Raw genomic sequence first — 12,432 nt, 5'->3', positions numbered from 1 at the left:
TCTTTCTCTGTTTGATTGAAGGATTGCCTATTGGTCTCTATATAGGTTCTCCATGAGGAAAATTACGTGTTTTGGAATCTCATTATTGTCAATGTTATTGTTAGTTTTCACAGTAAAATGTATTTTAATAGTCAATAAAACACAACTAAATATATTTCTGGCATTCTTTTCTTTAATCCAACAACCTAACAACCTCAACCATGATATCCCTTGTTTCATGTTGTCTTTTGTATACAGCTTGGATTTCAGGCAGTTCTCTGTCATTGCATTGTGGCAACCATTGATGAATTATCTTCAACAAAACCTTATGTGTGTGTAATAGTAATGATATTATTAAATAATTTCTGCATTCTGTTGTTGCAAGTTTGTGGTTGAATGGCCACGAACGTAATTCTCTTCCACTTGGGCAGCCAGGTCGCTGTCTTCTAAATCTCTTGGTCTAGATGAATGAGCATCTCCAGAGTTAAATGGGTTTGTTGATTCATTTCAAGTGTTAATCAATGTTTTTCAGCAATGTTTCCATGCAGCTTGGAGTTCTAACTTGAAATCATTGATCTTGATCATCTGCTACCTTCTGAAATGGTTGAATATCAACCAATTCTGCTTGGTGCAGTGATTCTGTGTATTCTGTCCATCTTATTTTGATGCTTCTTGTGACATTAAGCTCACTATTTTGCCCATAGAATCCTTCAGGGTTTCAACTCAAGGCTTGAGTTTTTGCTTTGGTTCAGTTAGCTTGAGAAATGCCCAGCATATTCATACCTTTTTTTCTAACACAGATCTTTGTACATTTCATTATAATACTTTGTCTTCTTGAGCTGTCCTTTAAATTGTTCATCCCTTTTAATACATTTCTTCCTTTTGATTTAGCTTTTCTAAGTTCTAGAGAATAATAAATGTCAGAAGACACTCTCAAACTTGGTATAAGATGGAGATAAACTAAAGGCAGTAATGGTGATTATTGTTATGCCTAAACTCTCCACTGCTGTGGCTATTTAGAAGAAAAAGACAAACTGAAAAACCTAAGAAAATAAATGTTACCATGACATTTCTTTTTGTAAACATGGTTAATGGTGGAGAAAAAAATGTTATTCCTTGAAATCAAAATTGACTTGAAATAAGCAAAAGAAGAAAGAAATTTGATGTGTTTCTCTGAAGAGTGATGTGGAACAGCAAGTCTCAAAGTGTGGTGTCCAAATTAGCATCATCAGCATCATCTGGGAACTTGATTCTCAAATCCCACTGATAACTTCCTAAAGAAAAACTGGGACAGAGCTTATAGTATGTGGCTTAATCAGGCCTCTATGTAATTTTTTTGCATGCAATGGTGTGACTAGTATTGATGTAAAAAGATACAGGTATCATTTTATAATCTAAATCGCAGTTATTAATAGTATCATTAATATAGAATGAACATAAACGTTGAAGGCACAATTATAAAAATTATAACAACCAACCAGATTCAGCAGAAGTATAGCAGAAGTACAATGCACTTTTATAAATTTTAGTATCCTTAGTTTTCAAATATTCTATTGCTGTAAGCAAGGATTAGAAACAAATTCTTCTTTTTTTTTATTTTTTTATTTTTTATTTTTTTTAAGAAGAAGACCTGGTTTATTAGTTAGAAAGGTAACCAACCAGGAGCCACAGAAGCAAAGCCGTTTGGGGAGTCTCAAATTATTCCAAATGTCCAAGTGATATATATACTGATTTCTTCTTCTTCTTTTTTTTTTTTAACATTTTATTAGGGGCTTATACAACTGTTATCCCAATCCATACACACATCAATTGTGTAAAGCACATTTGTACATCGTTTCTCAAAACATTTTCTCTCCATTTAAACCCCCGACATTAGGTCCTCATTTTTCCCCTCCCTCCCCGCTCCCCCCTCCCGCATGAGCCCTTGATAGTTTATAAATGGGTATTTTGTCATATCTTGCCCTGTCCGACGTCTCCCTTCATCCACTTTTCGGTTGTCTGTCCCCCAGGGAGGAGGTCACACACAGTTCCATGTAATCGGTTCCCTCTTTCCTACCCATTCTCCCTTTACACTCCCTGTTTTGCCAGTCGGGGTGCGATGTAACAATGATGAGAAATACAACTTTCCTCTAGTTCCTAAATGTTTCCTCCCAGCTCCCACTACCATGACTCGAATTCGATCTTGCAAGTCTGGCTAGACCAGAGGAGGCACACTGGTACAGATAGGAACTGAAAATACAGGGAATCCAGAACGGATGAGCCCTATAGAAACAAATTCTTATAGCATATTCAGGCCAAGGTATAGCTAATCCAACTTTCCCCTTAATGTTTCATATTTCTTACATAATCTCATCTATAATTTATTCATATAACTTCCATTGCCAAAACATCCATCAATGATATATTGCTTTCTTTGATTCTTAATGGGATTTCTCTTGGCCATTTTATTGCTTATTATTGGCTAAAATTTAATTATTTGAAATGTGTTCATTTGTAAAACATTGAAGTTATTTCTTCATATGCATGTGTATATGTATAAACATATATCTTATATATAGAAAATATATCTTACCTTTACCAGCAATGTTTCCATGCAATATACATTCTACATTGCAAATAATTTATTTTCTTATCGAATAGGAAGTAAGCTCTATTTTATGAGGCAAACTTCTCAGTACGAGTTGTAAGGTCATACAATGACTACTGCCATGTGTAGACATGAGGTTGCATTAGAAATGCGCCCATGATCTGTCCACTTTTTTTGCTTTGTTAACTGCTATGAGTATTAAATCCTGCACTAAGCTGCAAGAATGTCTACCCTTGCAGGTAATGAAAGTAACCCCAGACAGCAGGGTCTGTCATGAGCACATATTTGTCAATAACAAATGAGATTAAATGGATACGTGCTAATTATCTATAATTTTCCATACTATTTTAATATATAAATTCTCTTTCAATAGCTGAATATTTGTTCTTGTTAGGGCCCCATGTACAGCAGAATGTAACAATGTTTGGTCCTGTACCATCCTAAACATTGTTCTTTTGTTTGGGTCCATTGTTTCAGCCACTCTGTCAATCTGTCTAGTCAAAGGTCTTCTTTTTCGCTGCCCCACTTCTTTACTAACCAGTGACTGGTTTCTCCTGACCACATGGCCAAAGTACACAAGTCAGTCCTGTCATGCTTGGCTTTAAGGAGCATTCTGTCTGTGCTTCTAAAATGACAGATTTGTGTAGTCCGTGGTACATTCTGTAATTTTTGCCAGCACCATAATTCAAATGCATCAATTCTCCTTTGGTATCCCTTATTCATTGTCCAATTTTCACATGCATATGAGGGTATTGAAAATACCATGGCTTGGGTCAGGTGTCCTTTAGTCCTCGAAATAACATCCTTGCTTCCCATACTTTAAAGGAGTCTTGTTCAGCCAATGCAATGTAATGCAATGTATGATGTCTTGACTAATGTTTCCATGAGTAGTGATTGTGGAGCCAAGAGAGAAGTAATTATTGACCACTTCAGTCATTTCTCCATTTATTATGATGTGAGGAATTTGGTTTTCTTTATATATGCTAAACATAAAGCATAATTTAATTAGGCAAAACCCAGTAAATTAGGAAAGTTTCCACTACTGCTAACTACTTGAAGTACAATATCAAAAAAAGAGACAGAGAGAATGTTTTGGTATTGTGCCCAAGCACATTTATATAAGTATAGAGAAACTTATGAACTCAAATTAGGATTTGACTCACATTGGAACTAGGACTTGGTGAGTTCAAAATCAAGATTTTCTCATGTTTTCTTACTGATCTTTAGTTGAGTCAGAAAAAAGTCTACAATTTGAACCCACATCACTCAAAGGGAGAAACTTGAAGCAAAGATGAATAGATTTGGAACTTCTATAGAGCAGTTCTACTTTGTCCTGTGGAGCTTCTCTGAGTCAAAAAAATACTCAGTTGGAATGAGCTGGACTTTTATTTGTTTGTTTACAGTTACTTTCATTGTCACTTCTGCCAGTTTCTGAAGAACACAGTTTCATACTCAGAATAATGCCATGCCTTGATATTGAACATTAAAACATCTCTAAACATAAAAAGAAATCTATTATATATTCTAACTAATCTGTATGTCTTGGGGCTTCATGTTTTTAACTTTAAAATGAAAATACTGCAAAATAAATAAGCTGGAGAAAGATATTATGCTTGTAAAATATGGGATTATTGGTTTGATTGACCCAGTAACTGTGATAATTGGCTCAAACATAAGAGAGAGTGTCCCCAAAACAATGGATTTTCTTTTCCCAAAGCTCTGTATCTAATTTTTTTTTTTTTTACAAAATGACTTCATCACCTTCAAAGTACTATCCATTTTTCTTACTACATTTGTCAAATCTGTGATTCCATGTTGGAAAAAGTTTTCAAACTAATGTTTGAATGGCTGACAGCACCTCCCTTGTTTGTTCCTTTACCTCTCTGATATCATCAAATCACTGTCCTTTCATGTCTTTCTGTATTTGCAGAAACAAAATGAAGTCGAGCAAAGTCAGGTGAGTCAGTTGCATGGGGCAAGAGAGGCATGCTGTTATATGCCCACTGAGATGGCTGCATGAACAGGTGCATTTTTGGGGGGCAAAACCAGTCCCCTATCTGCCATAAAACAGGCCTTTTGGTCACATACTGTTATACATTCTTTTCAGAACTTCTAAATAGAAAGCTTTATTAACAGTCTGACCTGGTGGAAGGAACTCCAAATGCATTATAAGGTGACATTTTTGTCCATTTGGTGAGTTAACAGACATCCCGAATGAGGTTGTTATCAATCGACATTTCACCTTTTTTGAAATGAGAAAACCACTTGTACACTTGAGTTTTTCCCATAGCGCTGTCCTTGTTACCTATGTTTCATAGCACCACAGTTTCCGGGGCATTTTTCCCAAGCAGGAAACAAAATTTCACAGTGGAACGCTGTTCTCTTAAATTGGCTATCACAAAAAATGAGGTTTCAGTGAAACTGCTCTTATGAAATAATTCACTGTGACCAGAAAGAACCTTCCCAGGCAATACCACTGGTGCATTAATTCAGAGCACGTTCCTGGATGTTCGCCTGGCGAGAAAAATGCATACTACTGAAGCCCACGCAGCGGAGGTTTCTTGTGGAAGTCCTCCCTCATAACAAGAGTTGCGGGGGTGGGCAAGAAGAGGGAGTGTTTTGTCGTGGTCTACATGTCATTTGACGTGACCTAACAAAACTTGATGTGACCTAACGACAGAAAACTGTATTTTTCTGAGTCAGACTAAGGAAGATAATACAATAAATGAGATTACAAAACAATTTCACCCATTGACATAGATTTTAAATACCTAAATAAAATATTGACATATGGAAATATGTTGCATAATATTTTCATATGGGAGTAAAAAGATTAACAAAATGTTAATATATTATGTCATATGTAAATAATCTCAATGATGAAATTTTGGCTCAAATTAAACATAAAATATTTAAGTTGTATTTTTAAATTATTTTAATAAAAATATTTTAATAGTTAAATCACATGGATCATCTTATAAACATAAAGTAGCTAACAAAATCAAATATTCATTGTCACAAAAAATTTAAAAAATCAACATGCAAAATATATCCTAGAACAACATACACATAAAATAGTAGATATTGAATAATCTAGGGAGAAAACTGTTATATTCTTTAATTAATATTAAATGTTTTTCCTGTGAGATCAGAAGCCAAGGAATGTACATTTTATCCTAACTATTCAATATTATTCTTAGTTTACATAAGACTAAAAACACTTAAAAGATAACATGGAAAGTAGGAAATCAGATTACATCTAATTATATGTAGATGGAAAATTCTATTAACTCACAAGTAGATTATAAAATGTTAAAGAAATATTGATAAAGAAAATAGAAGCAAAATTATTGGAAAAATAAATATTATTCCTATCTAAAAATACACATTTTTAAAAGATATGAAAAAATTTAAGTACCTAGGTATTAGTTTTTAAACAGTTGTGCAAGAATTGCAAAGAAGAATTATAAAACTTTTTCACAAAAATATAAATTAAAGTAAACTGAAAAAAACAAGATATTGTACCCTCAAATGCTTCATTCTTCTCAATTTCAGCAAGCACGGTTGTGTCATCTGCATATCGCTGGTTGTTAATAAACCTTCCTCCCATTCTGAGAACTTCATGTAATGAAACTCCTCCAATTATTTGTTCAGCGTACAAATTGGATCAATATGGTAACAAGATAGACTTGCAAAACATTCCTTTCCTGAATTGAAACCATACCATATTTCCTTGTTCCTTTCAAATTATTCTTGATCCATGTCCATGTTCCCCATGAACAAAATGAAGTTTTTTGGAATCCCCATTCTTCTCAACGCTATCCATAGTTTGTTATGGTTAACAAAGTTCAATGCCTTTGCATAATCAATAAAACACAAGTGAACATGTTTCTAGTATTCCTGATTTTGAGCCAAGATCTATGTGACACCAGCCCTTTTTCTACATGATTAAGGCTGGAAGCATTTGCTCTTGAATTTCAAGGACTGCTGCCTTTAAGATGGGTTAGAACTCAATGTAAACAAGCCAAAATCCTCACAACTGGACCAAAAGATAACATCATGATAAAATGAGAAAAGATTAAATTTCATCTTATTTTAATCTAAAATCGGTGCTCATGAAAGCAGTAACCAATAAATCAAATGATGCATTCATTGCACTGGGAAAATTTTCTGTGCAAGATTTTCTTAAAGTGTTGAAGAACAAGGATGTCACTGAGAGGATTAAGGTACATGGACCCAAATCATGGTATTTTCAATCACCTCTCATGCATGTGAAAGTTAGATATTCAATAAAGAAGAGCAGAAAAGAATCAGTGCATTTGAATTATGTAGCTGGTGAAGAATATTGAAAGTACTATGCACTGGAAAAAGGTTTGTCTTGAAATAAATACAGCTCCCTAGAAGGTGGATGGCAAGACTTGTCTCATATACTTTGAACAAGTTATCAGGTGACATTAGTCCCTGGAAAAGGAACCCAATCTTGGTTAAGTAGGAGGGCCTTGACAAGGAGGAAGATCCTGTCTAGACTAGATGGATTGACACAGCGGCTGCAACAATGGCCTCCAATTTGACAATGGTATGGATGGTGCAGGAGCTGGCAATGCTTCATTCTGGTATACATAGGGTTGCTATGAGTCAGAACTGACTCATTGGCAACTAACAACAATAACAACAATGTAGTATGATCATGATCTAGAAGATTCAGTGCTGAAAAATTTTTATATATATCATATATACTCGAGTATAAGCCAACTGAATATCAGCCAAGGCACCTAATTTTATCACAGAAACTGCATAAAAGAAACATGCTGAAAAAACTTGACTTATACACCAGTACATACATGGTATTCTTAATTAGTTTTTATTTATGATCCTAAGGTCCACTGTTAATTTCAAGTATATGAGTATTACATTTTGGGGGTAAAAAAATGATCCATATTTGCCACTATGTAACTATGTAACAGTATGTATTGAAATCAATCCGGGATATAGTGTTCTTAGATTTGAACAGAAATCTCCTAATCTGATGACATAGTTGTACACCCTGGAGAGCTCTTAAACATTCTGATGCTCAGAGGTTACATCCTAGCTGCCCTGAATGAAATGAGCATCTCTGTGTAATAGTTTCCTCTTGCAGCTGCAAGAAAATACCACAGAGTTGCTTAACAGATGAAAATTCACTCTCTTAAAATTCGGTAAAGCACAAGTCTAAAACTAATATATCATAAATAAGCTCTATCTAGATAACCCAACCTCATATCACCATTACATACAAACATAGGGCTGCAAAATCATTTTTGCTATGTAAGGGTAACAGTCACTGCTTCCAGGGCATGTAGGCAAATTTATGTGGTCACTATATAGCCAACCACATTTAAGGAGTAGAATTTGAACAGAAATTTATTTATTTATTTTCTTTTTTAATTTCTATTACCCAATGATTTTCAAAGAACATTAAAATTCAATGCCCACCTATATAGATAGATAGATAGATAGATAGATAGATAGATAGATAGATAGATAGATAGATAGATATGACATTTCAAAATGATTTTCTGAATAAATTGTTTACTCCATGATTTGAAGAATGATATTATGCCCAATAGTGCAAAATCACTCATTTTAAAACCCTAAGGATGTGTGTTTATATACATTTAATTTATACATATATACATATAAATTTGTATATGTATATAGACGTGTACATACATATTCCAGAAATTACGTTGGGTGAGAAAGCAGTTTGGTGTTGATTAGCTTCCTGACTGCCTCCTTCACGTCTTTGTTTCTAAGGCTGTAGATAAGGGGGTTGAGCATAGGGATCACGACTGCATAAAGCACAGTGGCCACTTTGACAAGGAGCAGTGGGTTTTTGGACTGGGGCATACAGTAGAGAAGCAGGATGATCCCATGGAAGATGGTGATGGCAGTCAGGTGGGAGGCACAGGTGGAGAAGGCTTTCCGGAGCCCACCAGTGGAGGGCATCTTGATGATAGTGACAACAAGGAAAACATAGGAGGCGAGGATAATCAGGAGGCTACTTGCCTCATTGAAGGTAGAAATGATGAAACTTAGCATCAGGTTGAGCGAAGTGTCAGAGCAGGAAGCAGCGATGAGGGCTGAATACTCACAGCCAAAGTGTTTTATGATGTGGGATCCACAGAAGGATAATGCCATTAGAAAATAGGTTAGTACAAAGGAACATACTATACCCCAAATGCAACAGCCAGCTACCAGGAAGGCACACAGCTTCTGAGGCATAGCAACTGTGTAGAGCAGCGGGTTACAAACAGCCACAAAGCGGTCATAGGCCATCACTGCTAACATGAACATTCCTGTAATCACAAATGTGCAGCCAAAGAAAAATTGCATCATGCAACCCATGAAAGAGATAGTTTTGATTTCCACAACCAAGATCTCTAACAGTTTGGGTGTAAGTACAGAGGAATAACAGAAGTCAAGAAAGGACAGATAACTGAGGAAAAAGTACATGGGGGTGTGGAGTTTAGGATTGATTCGGATGAGCAGGATCATACTGAGATTCCCTACTACAGAAACTGCATAGATGGTCAAGAAAATCAGGAAGAGGGGCACCTGGAGGTCCGGGTATTCTGAGAAGCCCAGGAGCACAAAGGTGATGTCAGTACTCTGGTTTCCTTCATGCAGCATCTTGGTTTCTATTGTAGGAAAACAATAGTTCTATTTGCATGGTTGCTTCTTTTAACTGGTTCTACTGGACTGTGTACTGAATATGCCAGTCCTTGTCTTTGCTCAGGCTTTTCTAACAGGCCACTCTTAAGTGCGTATTCTCATCTGTCCTTTAGTGTTGTTTTACCATCGAGCAATCTCCAGTTTCACATACCATATTTATTTTGCAAACTTTGTTAATAAACTATACATTTAATTTTTGAAAGACTATTCACGACAATTTTTAAAGACCATGGACTTTGGAATTAAAAGTTCTAATTTCAGTCACCTATTAAAGTATGTCTCTTCAATGTTTCTCAAGATATCTCTGTACTTTATATCCTCCCTGATAGAAATATGATTTTGTACTATATTTTTATTTTTATTATCATATCAGTATCCATAAGGTAGAATTAAATTAATGTTTTAAAAGTATCTTAGACAGTATTAAAAAATTCAAGGAACTCTGGTGACTTAACGGTACATTTTGCATTACTAAGCATTAGGTCAATGGTTCAAACTCACCAGCTGCTGTTAGAGATAAAGACGAGACTATATTTTCTTGTATAGTCTTAAAGTTTTAATATCTCATAAACACAAAGGGGCAGTTAAAGTGTGTCCTATAGGGTCACTAGGAGTCAGAATGAGCTCAATGGAACTGGGTTTGTTTTGTTAATTGGTATTTGATATGCAGTAAATTTCCAAAATTCACAGTTCCTCTTCTAGTGCTGCATTAGAATGCATATTGAATTTATGCATATCATAGAATATAGCACCAGTTATAAATTTAGGAAGTATGAACTAATGCTTATAGAAAATAGGAGACAGCATTTTGAAGACATAATATAAGCAGCTTCGTTTCCTGAACATTGTTTTATTTATTGAAGAATAAACAGAAGTGTTATTTTATGCATCATTTCTCTTTGTTCTTCAATAATCACTATTCTCCTTTATTTCTTTTGTGATTTGTCCTTTTTGAATTATACAATTCAGTCACATTGGTTACATTCCCCATGCTGTACAACCATTCCTTTTATATTGGCAAAGGCAACTAGAACAGCAATAAGTTAAACAAAGGAAGATTAAAATGAATTAATAGCAAGTATAAAGGTTTGGAAATGAAGTACAGTACTTCATATATTTATTGTCAGTTGAATTAGGGGGACACTACTGCACTAAATTAAGTGTGTGTCTGCCAGAAATAATGCTAATTTCAAAGTTTTTACATCAGAATTTATAATATTACTAAGATTGACAACTCACCAGATGCTGGATATCCTTGATAGACATTGATTGAAGTTTTCTTTCATTTGCTTAGTACAATTATGAAAAGTAAATGCTCAGGAATATAAATTACCATATAAAAAGCTATAATTTGACAATAGTAGCTCAGTCCAAATATGTTACTGAAATATCAAGAAAATGACATTTTCTTATATTCAAGAAAAGATTAGAGACATATAGATAGTCTCTTTATAGTGAGACAGACTTGGGAACTAAATTCACGAAGTCATGTACTTTACATCCAATTTCATAGCCATGGGGAATCAAACTCTAGAGACGCTTTACAAGCATTTGGATGTGACTTACAAACAAAGCAATTTGAAGAAATCCTCTTCCTCCTAATTTATAACTTAATTTCTATTACATTATTAAATCACATGGGAGAATTGAACATGTTAACTTTGAGGCCCTAAGATCATAAGAACAATAATCTCTTAATCAACATATAATGTGTTCATTACTGAAATCATAAAATTTCCAGCACTAATAAGAAGAAAATTGAAATCTTATTATCATCAATTATATTCATGTTCATCTTTATTTTCTAACATTTCCATCTGAACATTTGTGTGTGTTTTGTTTGTTTTATGTGAATAACACAATATATATTGTGTTGAACATAGGCACTTCAGTATACTGTTACACATAATAATTTTATCCACTATTTTAAAGTTTTATTAAAAGGAAAATTTGAACATATTGACAGGTATATTGAATAACAGGCTGTATTACTTTTCCATTGTATCATAACACATTCAGTAGCTTAAACCAGCATCTATTCATTAGTTCACAGCTTTATAGTTCAGAAATTGATGCACAGAATGAATCTGTCCCAAAAAGTGAAAATAAAGATTTGGGCCAATTCTCAGTTCCCATCTATAACTTAGCATTATTTTCCAATTCAGAGAAGGAAAGAAACTGAGCTTAACAGTGTTGATTTTATTGTTAGATGCTCTCAAGGTGGACTGACAGTGACTCTGTGTACATAAGAACAGATCACTGCCCAACCTTGGCCATCCTACAGTAGTTGGTACGTTTGAGCTCAATGTTGCAGTCAATGTGTCAGGTCATCTCACCCAAGAGTTTCTTCTCTTTTGCTATTCCTCCACTTTACCAAGCACAATGTCTTCTCTGGTGCCTGATCTCTCCAGAGAGCATGTCTACAGTTCATGAGATGAAATCATGCCATCCTCCTTCCCAAGGACTTTCTGCTTGTAATTCCTCCAAGACAAACCTGCTTATTCTTCTGATAGCCAACAGAACTTTCCGTATTCTTCACCAGTGTCCTAATTGAAAGACGTATCTTCTTCTTTAGTCTTCCTTAGTCAGTGCTCAACTTTCACACACATAAAAGGTGATTGGAAATACCCTGCTGTGTCAGGCACAGATCAGTCTTAAAAGTGACATCCTAGTTTGTCCACCCTTTAAAGAGGTCTTGCATAGAGTATTTTCCCAATACAATATATATAGTGATGTTTTGTATGCTGCCTCCATGAGAAGAGGTCTGGTGTTTTACTGGCACAGTAGTTCTAAACCCGCAGGCCCTTCACAGGAGAAATATGAGGCTCTCTTTTCTTTGAAAGCCTCAGAAAGCCACAAGGGTACTTCTACTTTGCCCTGCAGGGTTTGAGTCAAAATTGACTAGATGAGTCAATAACACAAGAGAGAAAGCTTCCTTGAGGATTGATTGTGGATTGATGCAGTGTAAAATCATTGTAAATGACATTATTTTCACCAATTATCGTGGCATTGTCTATTGATCCACTACTGAGGGTTTTCATTTTCTTTGCATTGAGTTGTAAGCTACACTAAAGGCTGAAATCCTGGTTCTCCATCAGCAAGTGTTTCAAGTCCTCCTCACTGTCAGCAAGCAAGGTTATGTCATCTGCATACTT

At 35.0% G+C, this 12,432-nt stretch overlaps 1 protein-coding gene across 1 annotated transcript; it reads right to left on the bottom strand.

The window, feature by feature from the left end:
• Window positions 1-8,287: 8,287 nt before the first annotated feature.
• LOC101655677 (olfactory receptor 5D18-like) lies at window positions 8,288-9,235 on the bottom strand. The gene has a single exon (XM_004708491.1). The coding sequence runs from the start codon at window positions 9,233-9,235 to the stop codon at window positions 8,288-8,290; it is 948 nt and encodes a 315-aa protein (XP_004708548.1).
• Between the last annotated feature and the right edge of the window lie 3,197 nt (window positions 9,236-12,432).

The sequence above is a fragment of the Echinops telfairi genome, unplaced genomic scaffold (genome assembly GCF_000313985.2).
Source record: "Echinops telfairi isolate 266 unplaced genomic scaffold, ASM31398v2 ScPeMD7_60;HRSCAF=208, whole genome shotgun sequence".
In the NCBI taxonomy this organism is placed as follows: domain Eukaryota; kingdom Metazoa; phylum Chordata; class Mammalia; order Afrosoricida; family Tenrecidae; genus Echinops; species Echinops telfairi.
The sequence above is the reverse complement of the archived record's forward strand: the minus strand, read 5'-3'. Positions and strand labels throughout refer to the sequence as shown.

What these genes read in the sequence shown, in the direction of transcription:
- LOC101655677 (XM_004708491.1), bottom strand. Translation starts at nt 9,235, where the DNA reads ATGCTGCATGAAGGAAACCAGAGTACTGACATCACCTTTGTGCTCCTG.